This window comes from Bidens hawaiensis, unplaced genomic scaffold, assembly GCF_021521415.1.
Source record: "Bidens hawaiensis isolate Kalapana, Puna unplaced genomic scaffold, B.hawaiensis_p1.1 tig00009863_1, whole genome shotgun sequence".
NCBI classification, from domain to species: domain Eukaryota; kingdom Viridiplantae; phylum Streptophyta; class Magnoliopsida; order Asterales; family Asteraceae; genus Bidens; species Bidens hawaiensis.
Window position 1 is genome coordinate 227,547 of NW_027491741.1, and position 24,100 is coordinate 251,646.

A 24,100-nucleotide genomic window follows, 5' to 3' on the forward strand; every position below is an offset into this window, starting at 1 on the left:
GTTCTGGTAGACGAACTGACTGGTGTATAGAAACCCTAAAAATGAACTATTTTCATATAACTGAGTTAAGCAAGTAAAAATAAATCATCCGAAAATAATTCGGATGATTTGGGTAATTTTAAACGATTTAACAGGTGTACTAAAGACGGAAACGGGTCCCGCAGCCAATCGGGGCGTCTAAACCGAGCTCTAATTTCACAACTCTAATTAAATTATCAGTCAACCACTATTTTCGGGTCATGTGTGACCAAACTCATTTTTGAAACGTAAACACGGATAGCCGTGCTAGGCACGCTAAACGGGGAAACGAACTAATATTAATTTTGACTAATGAACTCTAAACGAAAACACAATCTGAGTCCGGAGAAGTGTTCTGGGTTAACATTGCCCCCGGAACGAGTACAGTACTGGGTTAACAGTGTCCCCAGATGTACCGGTTAACACGGTTAAAGTTATATTAATAATGAGTGTATAGTAACGATCGTAGGGATCATATTACAGATTGGACGTGTTAACTGATAATGATTGTTGTTACCTGCTTGCATGTGCTAAGGTGAGTTTCACGAGCCCCTTTTTCTGAATTTTTTTTAAATATTTTCTCGGGGCGGAAGCATGTTACTACTGAAATGTTTAAGTACATACTGAACACATGGATTTGCGTGGATTTATATATATTTTATTGTACGGGAATCGTACGGAAATGTACTAAGATGGTAATTGTCTGAGTTGCTAACATTCTAAGGCCCCGGAACACGAGTGATTAGCTGAAAGCCGGTAGAGTGTGGATAGTACTATTGGTCTGACAAACCCAACTGGTCCGGCATGGATTTGCTGATGTTTCCCAGCCAGTTGCAAATGTCTATTTTGTTGTTATTTATTTTGCTATGCAATGTTAGGCATAGCGGTGTGGGGCAGGTCCATGGGCGGGGGATATTCCACGGGGGTTGTGTGTGATAGTCAGAGGTTTCACTTGTGGGCTCAGCATAATTACATCGATAATAATATTATTTTATGATAATGATTTATCATGGTTTACTTGAATTGTGAAACTCACCAACTATTCGTAGTTGACCCGTTTTCTCACATGCTTTTCAGGTACAATTATGATGAAGTGATTGCTTACGTGCTAAGTGCTTGATGTGTGTAAGATTTGCGTGCGGGACGTTAGGATACATTATAATAAATAGAATTATGTATCGTATTGCATGATGTGTGTATCACCTAGACGGTAATGAAATACGAGATAATGTAATTTGAAGTATATTAATGTATTCAGTTTTCTTTATAAACAATGTGGTTGATATCAGAGGTGTCTGTTGCATCCCGTTCACGTTTCCGCTGCGGTTACGGGGTGTTACAGAACTTGGTATCAGAGCCATTGGTTATAAAGAAATAGGATGTCTGTAAAAGATACCTAAAATATAACCAGTAGTTCAAGTATTATAGGATCTGAATATCAACTAATAATTTATAGTGATGAGATCTGGATGAACTTGGATGGACAAGTGGGTTATTATGGTCCGGAACATAATAACATACTTGTCCGCACGAGGGAATTCAGTCGAAGTCACGGGGTACATTAATAGGTAAAAATGGCAACATATGTGTAAAGTATATAATATTATTTATGCGTGCTAATGTGTATATATATATGTACATATCTTGTGGATACATGTATTGAGAAATAGGACCCTGATAAGGAACCGGGGGAATAAATTAATAAAAGTACCGAGGATGCTGAAATTTCTAGAGCATCGGTTGATGATAAGTCTGGCTTATCGGGCCATAGTTATGATATTACCATGTTAGATCTCCCGTTTGACATTAACCAGAAATATCTAGTAACCGTCACTCCCAACCAAAATTGATAAATCCCTTACCCTACCAACACCGGTACCGTATATCCTAATAACCCCATATGTTCACCCGAACCGCCGACCCTCACGTATGGACGAATCTGTACCTGAACCCATTCCTATTCCATTAAGGTAAAAAAAAATAAATAAATAAATAAATAAATAAAATAATAAATAAAATAATAATAATAATAATAATAATAATAATAATAATAATAATAATAATAAATTTGATAATAAATGAGCAGATAAAAATAATATATATAAATATATATGTGTATCTCTCACTCTCAAACATATGAGACATACCACCTCCAGATCGAGAATTACCGATTTTAGTGAACCTAGAACGCCTGAGGACATTGACTGAGCAAGTGATAGAGTTTCCATAATAGTAATTGATAATATTTGAAGGCAACATGGGTTGCGCGATTACCTTGAACCTTGCAACTCCCTATGTTATCCTTACATCCGTTAGATGCCTATACCCATGAATACTCGAATAGAATGACTACCCATACACAAAGAGGTGTTGGAATCATTATGACATAGTTGGTTGTTCGTTCGTAGGTGGTATACCGTGTATGCCGGATATACAAATAGACACGGATATTATAACTCCGTGGTACGTAATCATTGGGTGCTCACGGTGAGCATGTATCGGTTATGCTGATATGCAGAAGGATATTGAAATCAAGCATATTAAACAATAATCTTTGTTGAGAAAGATCTATATGTCAGTTGGTGACAAGAATTATGAAACATACTTAAACGTTAACCGACGTTAGGTTAAGTCCATATGCTATTATATTTGTGGGACATATATACTAGATACTGGTATGTGTAATATGTATGATAATATTTGGTGTGTATGTGTACCTGTTGTTATGATTGAGCTGGTAACGAGTTATACGGTGAGATTAATATTGATTACTGCGTACGGGATGAGTACGGCAGAATGACATAAAGGGAGTAACTCCAATGATGGAGATTGATATGATTCAGTTGATTGCTCAAAGATAGCAGATAATGATACCGAATGTCGTATCACAGATCACTGCTAGTGTTGATGCAAATGTGATCGCAGAATTATAGATCGAGCAATCACATGAATATGAATATTTCAATTCTTGGTGGTATTACTAAGAGTGATAATGTCCCACCGAATACTATTATGACTACAAGTATTAGTTATAAACTAAACATGAATAGTAGTCGTAATGAATTAGATCCGGTATGAAGGATATGTTTGTGGTTGTGTTAAGGAAATTATTAATAGTTTACTGATGGTAAAGGGAGGAATAGATTAGCAAGTGGATAGAAAAGATCGAAATGGTTAAGGATATTGGTAAGAGTCTAGAACATTGTGTAGTGAAATATGCTACAAATATGTTGATAGATTATGTTGTATCGTGATGGAACACGATGGTACAAAAATTATAGTTAGAAAATTATTACTCAGATGATATGGTCGGAATTTAAAATTCTTGGGCTAGAGCACTTTTATTTGAGTAATTAAGTTCAGAGATTGGAAACTGAGCTATGGAAGATAGAAATGTTGAGTGCTGATCACTTAGAACGCGCTAATCGTTTGAAGGAATTGCCATGTCTGGTAACATGGCTAATTACTCCTGAAACTAAGCTAAGTGAGCGCTATATTGGGGACTAACTCCATCGATAAGGAGTATAGTCAATCCTGTAAAATATGGAAGGGTTGTGTCACAAGCCAGCATTGATATATTTGACTCCATGGGAAGCGGACTGGAAGGACGTTAGGTGAGACGTCGAGTGTTAAAGAAGAGAAATGATAAAGGTATAGTGCATGATAGGCTTCTGAATAAGTAGGTAAGTCCTACAACCCAGAATTATACTAAAGACTAGTTCTGGTGTGAAAACATGAACCGCATGAAGGGTCCTTCCCTAAATGTGGAAAATATGGTTATCGGCAGGAAGAAGAATGTCGAGTGATAGTAGGCCACAGGTGTGGTACAGATGGATGTAATGCTTCAATTGTAGAACCAATTGAAGCCATGTGAACCGGCAACCCCAACCCATTCGTGTACAACCACTCCGAACCCAACAGTTTCAATAACAATCCATCCAAAGAAATCAAATTATGCCAAACGGTTGTACTTGCTATGAATGTGGCAGTACAGAACGTTTCAAGAGAAATTGCCCAAAGTTGAACCAAGGTGTCGTTGGAAGACGAACCTCATGACAAGCATCAACCTCTGATCAAGCAAGGAGCTGTGCTTTTGTGAGTAATTCGAATAAAGCACGTCATGATCCAAAGGTGGTATTAAATACGTGGTAGTTTTAAATCAATAGGCTTCAGTGATATTTTTACGGTCGTCGATAGAAGTTAGTTCCTATTGACCTCCTATCATTTGGAAAGATACCGATTAGTAAAACTATAGAACCATATACTGTAGAATCGCTAACGGTAAATCCCTAATGGTTAACTAAATTGTTTGGAATTGTCCTATTATTCTGAACGATTAACCTTTCCTTATTGACCTACGACCAGTAAAGTTAAGAGGTTTTGACGTAATAGTTAACATGGATTGGCTAACTCAACATGAAGCTGAAATCAAATATGAAAAGAAGATGATTAGAAACTCTCTTTCGGACGATGAAGCGATTAGATACAGAGAAAAGTATTTAAAAGAAAACATATAGAAGATGTTTCGGTAATACGTAAATATCCAGAAGTTTTCCCAGAAGAACTTCCTGGATTACCGCCAACCCGACAGTTCGAATTCAGAATCGATTTAATGCCTCAAGCTGACCCTGTTGCTAAAGCACCCTACCGACTTACACCAACTGAAATGCAAGAATTATTGGATAAGGTTTTATACGACCTAGTTAGTCACCATAGGGTGCACCAGTGTTATTTGGGAAATGAAGGACAGAAGTGTTAGGATATGTATTGGTTAGGGAGAATTGAATAAAGTGACGATCAAGAATAGGTATTCACTTCTTCGAAGTAAATGATCTATTTAATCAACTGCAAGGGGCGATTTATTTTTTTAGAAAATTGATCTTAGATATAGTTTTCACCAAATGAAAAATCCAAGAGGAGGACATTGCAACAACAGCGTTTCGGACTCGTTACGGCCATTATGAATTCTTAGTTATGCCTTTCGAGCTAACGAATGCGCAGGCAGTGTTCATGGAACTCATGAACCGAGTCTGTAAACTTTATTTTGACAAATTTGTCATAGCATTCACTGATGATATTTTGATATATTTGCAACGTAAAGAAGAGCACGAACGACGGTTAAGGAAAATTGTGGAAGTGATAAAGCAAGAGGAGTTGTACGCGAAGTTCTCGAAATGTGATTTTGAATACAGAAAGCATAATCCCTTGGTCATGCTGTAAAGCAACAAGGATTTCACATAGATCCAAATAAGGTAGAAACCATTAAAATTGGCAGTCACCCAAGACGCCAAAGGAAATGCGCCAATTTTTAGGACTAGCCGGAGACTATCAGCGGTTTATTGAAGAATTTGTAGCATTACCCAACTCATAATCCTTTGTGCGACGCAAATGTACAAATTTTATAGATGATAAGAGACCGCAGTCTCATATTCAACGAGGATGGGTCGAGTTGTTAAGCGATTATGACTGTGACATCCGTTATCACCCCAGCAAGGCTAACGTGGTAACCGATGCCTTGAGTAGGAAAGATCGGGTTAAGCCATTGCGAGTGCGGGCGCTGGGGATGATAGTCCAGTCGAACTGTTCGGACCTGATTCGAGTCGCTCAACGTGAGGCGTTGAAAGAGGAACAATTGGAAAAGGAGGGACTTTTTGGCAATGAGAAGAATTTCGAACAGCGCGTGGACGAAATTCTCTATTTCAAAAATCGGGTTTGGATCCCGACCCTCCATGACCTTCGCGATTTAATCATGGATGAAGCGCATTGATCGAAATATTCCATGCATCCGGGATCGGATTGGACTATTGATGATACGAATATCTGAAAGGATTTTATTAATGGCCGAGTTTGGAGAAAGATATGGTTACGTATGTTGGTGAATATTTAAGTTATGCAAGAGATAAGGCTGCACACCGAAAACCCTAGGGAACGCCACAACGACAGAAAATTCGCCAATGATAGTGGGAATAAAATTACAATGGATTTCGGGCGCAAATTCCCAAGATATATCCAAGGCATGAGGTAAATTGGGTAATCGCGGATCGATTAACCAATCCTCGCATTTCATCCCAATCCATGACTATTACCACAATGAATTCTCGCCCAAATTCATGATACTGAAATGGTATCTCGTCGTGGAGTACCATTTTCAATTATCTTAGATCGAAATAGTCATCCTACTTCCATTATTGGAAGGCGAGGAAGGAAGCATCGAGAGCTTGAAGCTTTCTATGGGTGAAGTACTTATCACCAATTTGTTGAACTGAAAATGGGTGTCACTCAAGCCATAAGATTTGAATTGATTCGAGAAACAACCAATCGGATTTATAATATTTAAGATAAGTTGAGAGCAGCGCGAGATTGGCAAAGGATTTATGCCAACATTCAGGGGAAACCATTGTCACTGGAAAGAGGTGACAAGGCATTTTAAGGCATCACCTTGGAGAGGTGATATGAGGTTTGGCAAAACCGAAAATAGCTCCTTAATATATAGGACCTCATGAGACTATCTCCATGATTGGTCATTTAGTTTATCGATTAAAGTACTCCAGGGGCTAAGTATTATACTTGATGTTTTGCCATGTATATGGATTGAAAAGTACTTAAGCGACGAGGCAACGAAAGTACCAGTAATGGAGGTACTCATAGAAGACATGCCTGATATCATAACTAATTCCGTAGAGATAGTAGACGGGAAAACTAAACAGTTTGGACACACCAAGCTTTATTGATTAAGATTAAGTGGAATTCACAGCGAGGACCAGACTAAACCAGGTATTCCCTAACCGGTAGACCATAGTTACGTTATATTTAATGTCGGGTACATGAATTACCATAGTAATTATACGAGAATACTGTAGGTTCCCTGGATGGATCGCACGAGATATCTCGATCTACTCAGGTGCGAAATCCCTGTGTAGATCGTTACGAGTATAGAACACGAATCACACGAACACACAAAACGAACACACGTTATATAATAACTCAAACACGTGATACGATATCACTATTACAGACACACGTTACAGCTCTTGTAACAACTCGAACAAACTAACACGAACAACTGATTGGAACTTAACACAAAACCAAGCCGTAACCTAGGTATATAAATACACGACAACTTCGCTTGGCATGTTCAGGCGAAGTTGTCCATAACTTCGCTTGACTAACAAGTTCGCCTGTTAAGCGAACTTGTCAGTAACTTCGCTTAAACATACAAAACATAATTAAACATTACAGACTCGATTACAGACACTAGACTATGAATTACTGACATTATGCACCAACAGACTCCCCCTTGGCAGTAGCTTCATATCTTTATCTTTAAGCACTTGTCTTGTAATCTTCAACCTTGTATCTTCACGCATGCACTCATTCTCTAACACAAACTGACACAACTCTTTGATACTTCCTCGCTTCGTCCTTCCAAGCAGGAATATAAAAGATTTTCTTCTCATTGAGCACCTGCAGATCAGCTTGCGATAAGTTTACCAAATGCATCGGATCGTAAACTCTTAGGAGCTCTTGTTCATCCTCGTCTTCCATCACTGCCTCTGCTGTCTCACAATCCACAAACCACCACTTTAGGTCTTTAAGCACATCCTTGGGCATAAGCTTCATCGGTACTTCTTTCAAACACCGGATCGGTTTATACTTCATGACCATCCAAGGTTTTCCATCAGCTCTAAAACCTCTATCCTTGTCTTCAACAAGTTTTCCCTTCTGCGGTTTCAACAGCTCAAACTTCTTCTCTTTTATACTCTCTCTCCATACAATTTTCCCAATAACTCTAGCCATATTATCGTCACTCCGATTGATTAACCCCAATCTGGCTAAGTCTTTCACTTCACATTCCGGCAGTGTATTCAACGACCTTAACATTCTTTTAAAATACTGAACGCCGTCATACCGTTTAATCACAAAGAGCTTCAACTGCTTATCATAGATCCAGCAAATAATCCCTTTCTTCGCTTCAGCATAGCCTTTAATATTGTAACTCTTCTTAAACATTTTAGGGACCGCCGGTTTCTTCGTTTTGACGAACCACTGAGCATAGCCTTCCTTCCACCTAGGCTGCTCTTCCCATTCAGTCTCATCGATTACTGTCTCATTACCCATATCTGCTTTCTCCACACTTGGAATGTCATGCTCCACATTCTCTTCTACTATTTCACCTTCTTCAACATCTTCTTCAATCACAATCTGAGCACCAATCTTTTCAATCTCTTCGACAGGCAATACATCATCATCAAACAACACATCATCACTAAACATATCATCATCTAATTCTTTCAAAGCATCAATCACATCATCTCCCATTTCTTCATCATCAACCATCACCACCTCATCACCACCAGAACTGCCAGCCGCACCTGCAGACTCCCCCTGAGCTGTGGAAGTCCCAAGAGCTTGAGTAGTTCTTGGCAACTCACCACATGCACCTTTCGATGCATTGGGATCATCGTCTCTATCATTTCTCTTCTTTGTCCTTAACTCGTCGCCGACAAAAGGTCAACTTGACCTGATCTCTAAAGTGAAAGTGGGAGAAAGAGAGAAAGAGAAATTTGGTGACAGATAAACCAAGAAGAGTTGTAAATGGGACCAGGCGTACAATAACACTTGCATAACGTACAATCAAAATAAGTTGCTAAGGATGAATAGTGACTTTGTGAGGCCATCAACATTAGTTTTTAATATATATATATATATATATATATATATATGTTGTTGGTGCATATTGTAAAAGAATATATATATTTGATAAGAGAAAGTCAAAAAGAAAGGTTGGGATTGAACCCGGAACGTTGAAACACCGTTCTTTTGTTCGTTTCTCTATGTGAAAAAAAGTTCATGAAGGCAATGAAGTTTTGAGTTTTTATTCAAACATTTGTTAGTTTGTGATTTATATGTTAGATATTTAGACTAAATTTGACACTTATTAGACATTCGTGTTTACACATTTGGAATGTGTTCAGAAGAATATTAAACTTTGTATTGAACTGATGATATTATAACTTCTTCATTTTATAGTTTAAAAAAAACAAGCTGCAAAGGTGATGAGCTAAGAACGAAGAAAAGACAGGATAGAGATGATGATCCCAATGCATCGAAAGATGCAGGTGGTAAGCTGCCAAGAACTGAACAAACTCTTGGGGCTTCCATATCTCAGGGGGAGTTTGCTGGTCCGTCGGGCAGTGCAGGTGGTGAGACAGTGGTTGTGGATGATGAGGATGAGTTGGGTGATGATGCGCTGACTGTTAGTGAGATTGAGAAAATTGGTGAACAGATAGAGATCGATAGTGGGTTAGAGGAAGCATAGATAATTGATGATAATGTTGAGCATGATATTCCAAGTGTTGATCAAGAGAATTTAGTTCAAGATGAAAATGTGTCGGGTGATTGCGAGTGGGAGGAGCAGCCAAGGTGGAAAGAAGGCTGTGCTCAGTGGTTCATCAAAACTAAGAAGCCAATGGTACCCACGATGTTCAAGAAAAGTTACAATATCAAGGGTTATGCTGAATCGAAGAAAGGTATTATTTGCCGGTTGTATGATGAACAGTTAAAGTTGTTTGTGATAAAACGATATGATAGGATTCAATATTTTGCTAAGGCATTGAGGTCGCTCAACACTTTGCCTGAGTGTGAAGTGAAAGATTTGGCTCGTTTAAGGTTGATTAATAGAAGTGATGATGATTTTGCGAGATGGGTTGGAAAGATTGTGTGGAAGGAGAGTGTTAAGGAGAAAAAGTATGAGTTATTAAAGCCTCAAAAGGGGAAGCTGACTGAAGATAAGGAACGGGGAATGAGGGCTAATAGCAAGCCCTGGATGGTGATGAAGTACAAGCCGATTCGGTGTTTGAAAGAGGTTCCTATGAAGCTTATGCCCCAGCATGTGTTGAAGGATCTCAAGTGGTGGTATGTTGATTGCCCGACTGCTGAAGCCGTGATGGAAGATGAAGATGAATAGGAGATCTTAAGAGTGTGTGATCCAATGCACTTGGTTAATTTGTCTCAAGCTGATTTGCAGGTACTCAATGATAAGAAGATCTTCTATATTCCTGCGTGGAAAGACGAAGCAAAGAAGTACCAGAGGGTGGTCTCAGTTTGTGTGAGACAGGGCGTTCATGCATAAAGACAATGGGTACGTGCTTTTTGGATTACAAGACATGGCAAAGATGTTAGAGATATGAAGCTACTGCCAAGGGGGAGTCTGTTGGTGCATGATGCCAGTAGTTCATTTATCTTGTGTTTATTGTGTATGTAATCGTTACATTGTTCTTATCTTGTTGAACGTGTTAGTTTGCATTTTGTATTAGGCGAACTTTTTAGGTAGCGAAGTTAGGGACAACTTCACCTAGGATGTTAGGCGAAGTTGTCACACTATATAACCTAACTTCGGCTACCATTGGAACCGACTTTTTGGTTGTTGAGTTTTACGTAACAGAGTTGTTACTTGTTTGATTCTTTTGGTTCTCAATATTGCAATACAACAAGTACCCGTTTGTGTTTACGTGTTTGTGTGTCATTTACGTATTCCTCATGTAAACACTCGTATCGTTTACGAGGGGATTCCGCACCCTCGTGTTACGAGATACTCCTGTGTAGATCCGGCTTGGAACCTACAATTGGTATCAGAGCATTTGCTCGTGATTGTGTGGTTCGGGATTATCACACGAGTGTTATAATTATTCCGTTAGACTTTTCACAGAATTGGTTTACGTTGAAACACCGTTCTTTTGTTCGTTTCTCCACGATACTCATCAATTGCTCCTTCCTGTCACTCCCGCAACCTTCGAAATCATACGTATCGGACCTGCAAAACAGAGCCGTTCACTTAGCGAAGTTGCCGTCTTCTGAACTAGGGTTTAAGCGAAGATATAACGTCAGCGAAGTTAGCATAAGGGCGAAGTCAACAATACAGCGAAGTTGAGCATCTGCGAAGTTAATGATATTGTTAAGTTAAGGGTCCAGCGAAGATATTGATCAAGCGAAGTTAGGGGCAAGCGAAGTTGATCAAGCGAAGTTGTCCTATAGCGAAGTTCTAATAACTTCGCTGATCACTATTCACAGAATAGTTTATCTGGATTCTAGATCTCGTTTTGTTTAAGTATGACTTCGATAAACATCACCGAACTGGTAAAGATGAAAGTTGAAGCTGGTTCAGCAACTAAAGCTCCAAAACTAAGGGTTTTATGAAATACCCAGGATACTTACCAGAAGACATAGTTTCAGAAGACCTCGCTGCAGTTGTGCTGGTGTCGCCTGTTTCTCCTTCAAATTGGGATTCTCTTTCTTTTGCTGGAATTTTGAACAGAGCTTTAAGTCTTTGATTCGTATTACTTCTATACCTTACCAAATCATCAAAAACAACTGCAAAAGAGAAGAAGTGTTAATACAAACTGTTTACAGAAATAAATTCTATCATAAGGATTTCCTACCCTTTTGAACCCATTCAACAGGCAAGTTTTCTCCATAAGGAATTGAGTCACGGCGTACAAAGAAGAATTTCGTCTTCCAATCGTGGTCATTAGCCTTTGGGGACCATGTAGAGGCGACTGGTTTTAGATCGAAGGCAATAACGGTAAGATCCGTGTGTGCGAAGGTTATAGGTTGCGTCTATCTCAGGGATACCTATGGTCAGATTGTGGGTTTTATTCAAACGATCTATTGTAGATAAGACTCTCCATACCATTGGCATAACCTGAGAGAAGGAGAAGCCGGTAATATCGAAAAATTCCTTAATGAACGGGGAAAATGGGTACGAGAGACCGATTGAAAAAGGGTAATAAAAAAAACAAACCCAGGTTTCGGACGAGAAATCGGCTTTGGCTTTGGGGTCATATGGTGTGATAACGGCCTTAGCGGGTAACAAACCAGAATTTTTTAGAGATTTGATGTCGTCATCGTTGAAGAGACACTAATCTTTATCAGTAGCAGGGATATGACCTTGATCGATGAAATCCTGGGAGTCTGCAAAAGTATAAGGGTTGAGCGATCGAGGGCTTTTCTTTCTCATTTTTATTTGAATTAAACGAGAAGGATCAAAAAATTAAAATATGGGAAAGAGAGAGACTGACCTGGTTATGAAGCGACGAAGAGATTATTATGGTTTTGAGATTTTGGAATGGGCTGATTATAACCTACAAGAACGGTTATTGGGTTTCCTCAATTTGTGTGCCTGTCCTTTCAAGTCGCAGATATATTTTCGAGTTTAAAATTTAAAATTTTTACAGCTATCTCGCAATAACTGTAAAAATTGGGGGCAATTGTTGGGAGCATATTTTTATCCTCGGGATTGATCATGATTTAAGGATTTCAACCTATCCTGCCGATGCAAGTATTCTGAGGATTATATTTCGCTAATCCAACTGTCCTTTATTGTTCTGTTGTTTTGCAGATATAACCACGTGTTTAATGTGCTACTAAGAGACGTGGGTTTGCAACGGTTACTTATGAGGCTCCGTCAATTCGAACGTGTGAAGCAACGGATAGTGGAAGACTTAGTCTAGGGTTTATCCCGGATTTCTCGGAATTTCAGTTGTAATCTGTTATTTATTTAAATGAGCTGAATTGGTCATTTAGAACACACACCTCGCACTCATAGCTACTGAAACTTATTGTAACACTTAGCAATTGATCGATTATTAGCTCCAACACTTGTAATCAACCTTTTTTGTTATTAATAAATAGACGGTGATAGTTTTCACAGGCTTTTTCCCTCGAAATCCTCACAGGGTTTTTTGTGCCGGAGATCCTCAAGGGCTTTTTCCCTCGAAATCAAATCATTGTGTTCACCATATTTTTGATCAAGCACCCACCTCACATACGAATTTAATCACAAAATTACTTTGTTAATTTTTTACCGAAACAATAACCTACAATCAAAATAAGTTGCTAAGGATGAATAGTGACTTTGTGAGGCCATCAACATTAGTTTTTAATATATATATATATATATATATATATATATATAATGTTTTTGGTGCATATTGTAAAAGAATATATATTTGATAAGAGAAAGTCAAAGAGAAAGATTGGGATTGAACCCGGAAGTGGAAAAAATCAAGAATTGTCACTTGCAAGAGCTGGGGATACAGTAGTTCTCATAAAAAAAATTTCCATTTTCTTACTTTATTTTCTAGTGTTATTGACGTGCTTGAATATATAGAAAATTCGGGAGAGTTTTCAGATCACGAAAATGAAGCACATGAACTTCAAGTATTCATGAAAACTTTTAGTTTTGTATTTATTTACATTTGATGAAATACATCTTTGGTTTTACTAACATATTGTGTCAAGCACTTCAAAGAAAATATTAAGATATGTTGAATGCAGTTAACCTAGTTAAGTTAACTGATGAAGGCTTAAAAAGTTATCGACTTGAAGGTTTTGACTCGCTTTTGGAAGATGTCACATCCTATTGTGACAAATATGATATTGGAGTGGTTGATATGATCGCCGAGTATGTTGACACGAAATATCGAAGAAAGAAGATCGGTATCACCAATCGTCACCATTATGTGGTTAATAATTTCAACACGGTTCTTGATGTACTAATTCAAGAGCTTCAAAACCGCTTTAATGAGGAACCACTAAATTGCTTACTAGTATGAGTTCTTTGAGTCCGTCTTGTAATTTTAGTGCCTTTAGTAAAGTAAACTTGTTAAAGTTGGCCGAGATGCATCCATGTGATTTTGATTTTGATGAAAAGGAGAAGCTTGTATACAAACTTGGCCACTACATTACTGATGTGAAAGAAGATAAGCGGTTTGCCAACTTGAGTGGGTTAGGTGATCTTGCCAAAATGATAGTGAAAACAAGGTTACACATTAATTATCCGTTGGTCTATCGTTTAATAAACTTATCATTAGTTTTTCCGGTTGCAACGACAAGTGTTAAAAGATGTATTTCTTCAATGAAGAATTGAAAACGAATTTGCGTAATAGGATGGGTGATCGATACATGAACGATTCTTGCATGTGTTACATTGAAAGAGAATTCCTCCAACAAGTTTCGGTTGAAGAAGTTATGCAACGATTTCAAAATACGAATACTCCTAGGTAACAACTATAAGTATTTTTTTTAATTCGTAAAGACAATTATATTTATATTATGTGTTTTTTTTTAATTTTTAATGATGGTGTCTCTTTTATTATTTTATCGTATTTTTGTTATGTAATGAACTGTGCCCGAATCATCGAACCAACACGAACCTCAAACCGACCTGGATTTTCTATACTCGACTCTATGAAATTGAAGAATTTAAAAGTAGTGCACCACCTAAAAAAATTCATGGATCCCTCAATGCCTCTAACATATTCATAAGAAACCGACCCTTTTCTAGTAGTGGTTTGTGTTAAGAGTTCAGAAACTCATAGGTGATAAAGGTTTATTACGTACTTTTGTCTTCTTTTTAATAAATAAACTTACAATAAAATAAAACAAAAAAAATCTAAATATGCATAATCCATCATAGGGTTTGAATCAAATACAAATGACTTTTATCGTGAGAAATGTATAGATAACTAGAGCAATTATTTTATCATTAAAGTAATTATTATTACCTTATAACTTTCGAACTAAAGTAATTATTATTACATAATTTTAATTTTTATGACATAATTACTTTAGTTCAAAACTATAGTTACGTACTCTAGTTATTTGTATGTTTAGTATGTTAAATTTATTTGTACATATTCCCACCCCATCCATCATATATGACGCTCACATTATTAAGATCCCTCGTAGTGGGACGCTTTGGCCACCCCAAAAGCCCCAAAGCGCCTAGGAACACCTTCCATGAGGCGAATTGGGCTCGTTGAAGGTTGGGGGCACTTCCCACAATGCACCGAAAGGAGGGAAGAGGGGGGAAGATGGTTGGTGGTTGTTTTAGTTGTTCTTTTTTAATAAAAAACTAATAATGATATAATGATTGAAATGACTCTATCAACTACACCCATTTTATCAAAATAACCCTATATATGGTGACTTGTCGACATATGACGCAAAACATCTCATAAAAACTCCATCCACTACATACGGTATAAGAGTTTGAGAACCCTCACGGTTACCACTTACAACTTACAAGACATTCGTTTCAACACCATGACAAGTTGACAACAATGGGCAACAACCCTAGCTATTGTTGTTTATTAGTATTACATACTTGACCATGAAAATATATGTATGGGAAAACTACATTAGGTTTAGCATTCATCATTAGTTTCATTTAAAAATCTTGTATATGCTTAAATGATTGAATAAATTAATAATACATTAATCCAGATTCTTCGTCATTCCACACATCATCGTATTATCTTCACCGTGTGAGGAGTTTAGTGCATCACGATCGAGTAACAGATATATATTTTAAGAAATACACTCAAATATTTATTTTTATTTATTTCTAAATCTGTCGTTTCAGAATTTTATCTTATAGTTTGACATTGTAAATGACAACTGGTGGTGCAGTACAACCAATGCAAAGTCAACACTGTACTACACACCACATCCAAATATCAGTACTACATACATATATATTAGAATAAAAGCAACCAAAGACTTAACTGTAACCTAACTGTTCTGTTCCTCCATGGCTTTCTCCTTCAAGGTTCTGAGGTCAAACTCAGCTCTTTTGTTAATCTCCTTTGTGTTTTTACACCTATCTTTAACCTCCGGTCATGGGGGTGCAGACCATGATGATGAAGATGAAACACCCCATGAAAACTTGCATGCTAAAGGGTTGGTTTTGGTGAAAGTTTATTGCTTGATCATCATGTTTTTCAGCACTTTTGCGGGTGGTGTGTCCCCTTATTTCTATAGATGGAATGAAAGCTTTTTACTATTGGGTACTCAATTTGCTGGTGGAGTGTTTTTAGGGACTTCTCTCATGCATTTCTTGAGTGATTCTAATGAAACATTTGGTGAACTCACTACAAAAACATACCCTTTTGCTTTCATGTTGGCATCCTCAGGGTACCTTCTTACTATGCTTGGTGATTGTGTGATATTGTATGTGACTGGAAGAGGTGGTGATATTGGGGAGAATAAGGTGGCCGGTGAGGTGGAGGATGGGAGATTGACCGTCGGTGATGGGTCGCACCACCCGGTGCTTGTTAGGACATCGTCGTTAAGTGATACGATACTGCTTATCTTGGCCTTGTGTTTCCATTCGGTTTTTGAGGGTATTGCTGTTGGTGTATCATGTAAGTTTCTACTCTTTTTGTGATCATTAGTTGTTACAATCTCTAATGACACATAAGATATATCTCAAGCACATAATAATGTTTCAATAGTTCAGCAGACGCTTATTAATCATTATGGAATCTATTTTGCACATTATTAAGACATTATATGTTCTTAATTTAATCTCCAATTAAGGATTTATTTTTAGGTTTATGCATACAGTTAGGAAAGTGGTTTTATTTTTTAACTATTGAGTTTTCCTTTTAATTTTTTGTTGAGAAGCTAAATTTAAGAGGCCAGACTACTCAAAGATTGATGTATTATTTTCCTTTTTTTTTCTTTTTCTAATTCACAACCAGAATACAGTTTCATAACAGAAGCATGCATTCTAAATATTCTTGATTTTCTGAATTATGGGGCTAAGATTTCAAGTGATATATCTAAATATTTCTATCTGAAAATAATAACACAATATATCTGGTTGTGATCCCACATGTGTTGCAATGAATTTTTCATTAAGGCATAAGATACGGTTCACGCTTTCATAAATTATTGATAGTACTATGAGTTACAAAAAGACCCCCATCCCATATTAGGAAAATTAAACAACAAAAATATGGACTATGCAAAGGTCTATTTTATAAACCGTAGTCTGATTTGGAGTTGACTTGCACATAAAATCATAAACATTAACAAAACCTTTGATTTCGTTATTGTTTGATCAGCAACAAAAGCGGAAGCATGGAGAAATCTGTGGACAATTTCTTTGCACAAGATATTCGCAGCTGTTGCAATGGGAATCGCTCTCCTAAGATTGATACCGAAGCGGCCATTCTTGCTAACCGTTGCCTATTCTTTCGCCTTTGGGATCTCCAGCCCGATCGGGGTTGGAATAGGGATTGCCATTGATGCCACAACTGAAGGGGAAACAGCAGACTGGATCTATGCAATCTCCATGGGCATTGCTTGTGGAGTTTTTGTGTATGTAGCTATTCACCATCTCATATCTAAAGGGTTTAAACCACAAGAAGACTCTTACTTTGACACACCATTCTTCAAGTTTCTTGCCGTGCTGCTTGGGGTTGGAGTCATTGCAGTTGTGATGATCTGGGATTAATTTGATTGTGAAAAGGATTGTGACTATCTTTATGTGATTATGTAATTTGAAAATGCATTTCTTTTTGTTTTATTGGGATGGTTCATCAAAATGTTTCATTCACCTTGTGTAAATTGTGATTTTAATTATGAATCCTTTAAGAGATCATGGAAATAAATTCAACGTTGTCATGTTTTCGAAAGGTAATCTCGGATAGTTCCCTAAGTAGTATGTCATGAGTGAGCGCTTGCACAATTTTATAATACATATATTTAAATATACTAGATAAATTAAGATGGAATTGAAGTCCTTGACAGAACATTTCTAAATTATTTGCAACATATGCATATTAGGTGGATTATATCCACTAAACTAATCAAATTTAATAGTATCCATATATTTATGTAACATATTTGTGAAAATATTGATAATGATCTCATTGTATAGGGATAGGATTTGTTCTTATAAATTACGGGATTCGGTTATTGTAACGATTCCGACTAAACCAGGTATACCCTAACCGGTAGACCATAGTTACGTTATATTTAATGTCGGGTACATGAATTACCATAGTAATTATACGAGAATACATGGTTCACTGTATTGATTGTACGTGAATATATAATTCATCGTATTAAATATGCGATTAATCGATCGATAGTTATTGAAACCCGAACGAATCGAGGGTTCAATTATAGACGATATCAATAATATTTAGTGATTTTAAGAAGCATTAATGCTTCAGGATAAGTAAAGTACGGCACAGAAAAAGAATTTCGATTTAATGGTACGTCGGTACATTAAACGAAACCTTTAATACCAAACCGAGCAAGAGACGATCGATCAAGCCGAAAAAGATGCGCAACTATTAATAATATGATGTTTTAAGTTAATGAAAGTTATGGTTTAAGTTTTTAAAGTTTTTTAAAGTGGTTTTATATAAATTTCATTTTTAAGCCGAAAAACGACCGTTTTAGCCTCGTTTTAAGCCGAATTAGACATTTAACCGAAAAACGACTGAACCAGATTATCCAAAACATTATCCAGATTTCGAGAATCCAAACATGTGGCTAAGAATGGAGAAGTGGGTCCCACCCCACCCCCCATCTAAACCGATCGGACATAAGGGGGTGTTACCCCATTACTTGTTATTTTTTTTTTTATCAAACATTCCATGTTCTTCCTTTCCTCTCCACAAGATCATCTAAAAACCCGAGTTTTTAGCAAGAAAACCGAGGTAAAAATCGAGTTATTTACGTTTCCATCTTCGTTTCTTGAGTTTATTTGCAAGAAAATGAGGTTTCAAAGATGAAAACCGATTCTTGCATGATCAAGTGATGTATACGGGTTATACAAGGGATCTTGGTCCAAGAAAGGAGTTCAACGAACCAAAAACGAATTTTTACGGTTCAAACTTTAGTTTTGAAACAATAACCGAAAATATAGTGTAAGAGGCTTGATCGTGAGAGTAACTTGCTTGGTATTGTGGTATGTTGGTTGTAGGTTCTGTATTTAGTGGTAGATAAGGCGGAAAAACGAGTTTGTAGCTTGTAGTGGCGGAAAACGAAAGGTATATTCGGTTTATGTTCGGTTATGGATTTTTGGACAGATTGTGAACGGCTTAGAGTTAGGTCATGAAATTTTACAGAGGTGTTAAATACATGAAAATAAGAGTTCTGTGAATTTTTGGTAATTTTTGGACAAAGGATGAATATTTGGTAAATTTAATGCTCGGTTTTGGCTAAAAATGGTGAAAAATAGTTAAATTTTAGGTCAGTTGGAGAAGCCTAAGTAGGCTTTTCGATTAAACGAGTTCTAAGGTTTTCTAGCTCGGTTTTAGTGAAAATTGCATGTAAAAAGAGATTTCGGCTCTGGAAAAATTACAGGGAACTATGGAGATGGCAGTGGTCATCCAGGAAAAATTTGGGATTTTTCTAAGTTCGTTTGGTATTTACGACATATTTAGTGTTTAAATGGTGTTTAAAAATAAATAAATAAATTTTAAATATAAAGATTAATTCTGGAAATATTTTTATAAATTTCCCCACTGTCAAAATGTTATTTGTGCAAAATCTCAAGATCCGAGGATGAACGGATATTTATTTGGAATAAAAGTGAACTTTTATAATATAAAACGCGTAAACCAGCAAAGTTCGGGTAGACGAACTGACTGGTGTATAGAAACCCTAAAAATGAACTATTTTCATATAACTGAGTTAAGCAAGTAAAAATAAATCATCCGAAAATAATTCGGATGATTTGGGTAATTTTAAACGATTTAACAGTTTCCGGTGTACTAAAGACGGAAACGGGTCCCGCAGCCAATCGGGGCGTCTAAACCGAGCTCTAATTTCACAACTCTAATTAAATTATCAGTCAACCACTATTTTCGGGTCATGTGTGACCAAACTCATTTTTGAAACGTAAAAACGGATAGCCGTGCTAGGCACGCTAAACGGGGAAACGAACTAATATTAATTTTGACTAATGAACTCTAAACGAAAACACAATCTGAGTCCGGAGAAGTGTTCTGGGTTAACATTGCCCCCGGAACGAGTACAGTACTGGTTAACAGTGTCCCCAGATGTACCGGTTAACACGGTTAAAGTTATATTAATAATGAGTGTATAGTAACGATCGTAGGGATCATATTACAGATTGGACGTGTTAACTGATAATGATTGTTGTTACCTGCTTGCATGTGCTAAGGTGAGTTTCACGAGCCCCTTTTTCTGAATTGTTTTTAAATATTTTCTCGGGGCGGAAGCATGTTACTACTGAAATGTTTAAGTACATACTGAACACATGGATTTGCGTGGATTTATATATATTTTATTGTACGGGAATCGTACGGAAATGTACTAAGATGGTAATTGTCTGAGTTGCTAACATTCTAAGGCCCCGGAACACGAGTGATTAGCTGAAAGCCGGTAGAGTGTGGATAGTACTATTGGTCTGACAAACCCAACTGGTCCGGCATGGATTTGCTGATGTTTCCCAGCCAGTTGCAAATGTCTATTTTGTTGTTATTTATTTTGCTATGCAATGTTAGGCATAGCGGTGTGGGGCAGGTCCGTGGGCGGGGGATATTCCACGGGGGTTGTGTGTGATAGTCAGAGGTTTCACTTGTGGGCTCAGCATAATTACATCGATAATAATATTATTTTATGATAATGATTTATCATGGTTTACTTGAATTGTGAAACTCACCAACTATTCGTAGTTGACCCGTTTTCTCACATGCTTTTCAGGTACAATTATGATGAAGTGATTGCTTACGTGCTAAGTGCTTGATGTGTGTAAGATTTGCGTGCGGGACGTTAGGATACATTATAATAAATAGAATTATGTATCGTATTGCATGATGTGTTTATCACCTAGACGGTAATGAAATACGAGATAATGTAATTTGAAGTATATTAATGTATTCAGTTTTCTTTATAAACAATGTGGTTGATATCAGAGGTGTCTGTTGCATCCCGTTCACGTTTCCGCTGCGGTTACGGGGTGTTACAGAACTTGGTATCAGAGCCATTGGTTATAAAGAAATAGGATGTCTGTAAAAGATACCTAAAATATAATCAGTAGTTCAAGTATTATAGGATCTGAATATCAACTAATAATTTATAGTGATGAGATCTGGATGAACTTGGATGGACAAGTGGGTTATTATGGTCCGGAACATAATAACATACTTGTCCGCACGAGGGAATTCAGTGGAAGTCACGGGGTACATTAATAGGTAAAAATGGCAACATATGTGTAAAGTATATAATATTATTTATGCGTGCTAATGTGTATATATATATGTACATATCTTGTGGATACATGTATTGAGAAATAGGACCCGGATAAGGAACCGGGGGAATAAATTAATAAAAGTACCGAGGATGCTGAAATTTCTAGAGCATCGGTTGATGATAAGTCTGGCTTATCGGGCCATAGTTATGATATTACCATGTTAGATCTCCCGTTTGACATTAACCAGAAATATCTAGTAACCGTCACTCCCAACCAAAATTGATAAATCCCTTACCCTACCAACACCGGTACCGTATATCCTATTAACCCCATATGTTCACCCGAACCGCCGACCCTCACGTATGGACGAATCTGTACCTGAACCCATTCCTATTCCATTAAGGTAAAAAAAAAAAAAAAAAATAAATAAAATAATAAATAAAATAATAATAATAATAATAATAATAATAATAATAATAATAATAATAATAATAATAATAATAATAATAATAATAATATTTGATAATAAATGAGCAGATAAAAATAATATATATAAATATATATGTGTATCTCTCACTCTCAAACATATGAGACATACCACCTCCAGATCGAGAATTACCGATTTTAGTGAACCTAGAACGCCTGAGGACATTGACTGAGCAAGTGATAGAGTTTCCATAATAGTAATTGATAATATTTGAAGGCAACATGGGTTGCGCGATTACCTTGAACCTTGTAACTCCCTATGTTATCCTTACATCCGTTAGATGCCTATACCCATGAATACTCGAATAGAATGATTACCCATACACAAAGAGGTGTTGGAATCATTATGACATAGTTAGTTGTTCGTTCGTAGGTGGTATACCGTGTATGCCGGATATACAAATAGACACGGATATTATAACTCCGTGGTACGTAATCATTTGTTGCTCACGGTGAGCATGTATCGGTTATGCTGATATGCAGAAGGATATTGAAATCAAGCATATTAAACAATAATCTTTGTTGAGAAAGATCTATATGTCAGTTGGTGACAAGAATTATGAAACATACTTAAACGTTAACCGACGTTAGGTTAAGTCCATATGCTATTATATTTGTGGGACATATATACTAGATACTGGTATGTGTAATATGTATGATAATATTTGGTGTGTATGTGTACCTGTTGTTATGATTGAGCTGGTAACGAGTTATACGGTGAGATTAATATTGATTACTGCGTACGGGATGAGTACGGCAGAATGACATAAAGGGAGTAACTCCAATGATGGAGATTGATATGATTCAGTTGATTGCTCAAAGATAGCAGATGATGATACCGAATGTCGTATCACAGATCACTGCTAGTGTTGATGCAAATGTGATCGCAGAATTATAGATCGAGCAATCACATGAATATGAATATTTCAATTCTTGGTGGTATTACTAAGAGTGATAATGTCCCACCGAATACTATTATGACTACAAGTATTAGTTATAAACTAAACATGAATAGTAGTCGTAATGAATTAGATCCGGTATGAAGGATATGTTTGTGGTTGTGTTAAGGAAATTATTAATAGTTTACTGATGGTAAAGGGAGGAATAGATTAGCATGTGGATAGAAAAGATCGAAATGGTTAAGGATATTGGTAAGAGTCTAGAACATTGTGTAGTGAAATATGCTACAAATATGTTGATAGATTATGTTGTATCGTGATGGAACACGATGGTACAAAAATTATAGTTAGAAAATTATTACTCAGATGATATGGTCGGAATTTAAAATTCTTGGGCTAGAGCACTTTTATTTGAGTAATTAAGTTAAGAGATTGGAAACTGAGCTATGGAAGATAGAAATGTTGAGTGCTGATCACTTAGAACGCGCTAATCATTTGAAGGAATTGCCATGTCTGGTAACATGGCTAATTACTCCTGAAACTAAGCTAAGTGAGCGCTATATTGGGGACTAACTCCATCGATAAGGAGTATAGTCAATCCTGTAAAATATGGAAGGGTTGTGTCACAAGCCAGCATTGATATATTTGACTCCATGGGAAGCGGACTGGAAGGACGTTAGGTGAGACGTCGAGTGTTAAAGAAGAGAAATGATAAAGGTATAGTGCATGATAGGCTTCTGAATAAGTAGGTATGTCCTACAACCCAGAATTATACTAAAGACTAGTTCTGGTGTGAAAACATGAACCGCATGAAGGGTCCTTCCCTAAATGTGGAAAATATGGTTATCGGCAGGAAGAAGAATGTCGAGTGATAGTAGGCCACAGGTGTGGTACAGATGGATGTAATGCCCCAATTGTAGAACCAATTGAAGCCATGTGAACCGGCAACCCCAACCCATTCGTGTACAACCACTCCGAACCCAACAGTTTCAATAACAATCCATCCAAAGAAATCAAATTATGCCAAACGGTTGTACTTGCTATGAATGTGGCAGTACAGAACGTTTCAAGAGAAATTGCCCAAAGTTGAACCAAGGTGTCGTTGGAAGACGAACCTCATGACAAGCATCAACCTCTGATCAAGCAAGGAGCTGTGCTTTGGTGAGTAATTCGAATAAAGCACGTCATGATCCAAAGGTGGTATTAAGTACGTGGTAGTTTTAAATCAATAGGCTTCAGTGATATTTTTACGGTCGTCGATAGAAGTTAGTTCTTATTGACCTCCTATCATTTGGAAAGATACCGATTAGTGAAACTATAGAACCATATACTGTAGAATCGCTAACGGTAAATCCCTAATGGTTAACTAAATTGTTTGGAATTGTCCTATTATTCTGAACGATTAACCTTTCCTTATTGACCTACGACCAGTAAAGTTAAGAGGTTTTGACGTAATAGTTAACATGGATTGGCTAACTCAACATGAAGCTGAAATCAAATATGAAAAGAAGATGATTAGAAACTCTCTTTCGGACGATGAAGCGATTAGATACAGAGAAAAGTTTTTAAAAGAAAACATATAGAAGATGTTTCGGTAATACGTAAATATCCAGAAGTTTTCCCAGAAGAACTTCCTGGATTACCGCCAACCCGACAGTTCGAATTCAGAATCGAT

At 37.0% G+C, this 24,100-nt stretch overlaps 1 protein-coding gene across 1 annotated transcript; it reads left to right on the top strand.

Moving 5' to 3' along the window:
- Positions 1 to 15,539: 15,539 nt before the first annotated feature.
- On the top strand, positions 15,540 to 17,501 carry LOC143533742 (zinc transporter 2-like). The gene is made up of 2 exons (XM_077028419.1): positions 15,540 to 16,223; positions 16,929 to 17,501. The coding sequence occupies exons 1-2, from the start codon at positions 15,611 to 15,613 to the stop codon at positions 17,318 to 17,320; spliced, it is 1,005 nt and encodes a 334-aa protein (XP_076884534.1). The 5' UTR covers positions 15,540 to 15,610; the 3' UTR covers positions 17,321 to 17,501.
- Positions 17,502 to 24,100: the final 6,599 nt, after the last annotated feature.

Bases quoted from the DNA above. Each gene is read 5' to 3' on its own strand.
- LOC143533742 (XM_077028419.1), top strand. From the start codon at position 15,611: ATGGCTTTCTCCTTCAAGGTTCTGAGGTCAAACTCAGCTCTTTTGTTA. The intron at 16,224-16,928 runs GTAAGTTTCTAC...TTGTTTGATCAG, and splicing joins TATTGCTGTTGGTGTATCAT to CAACAAAAGCGGAAGCATGG.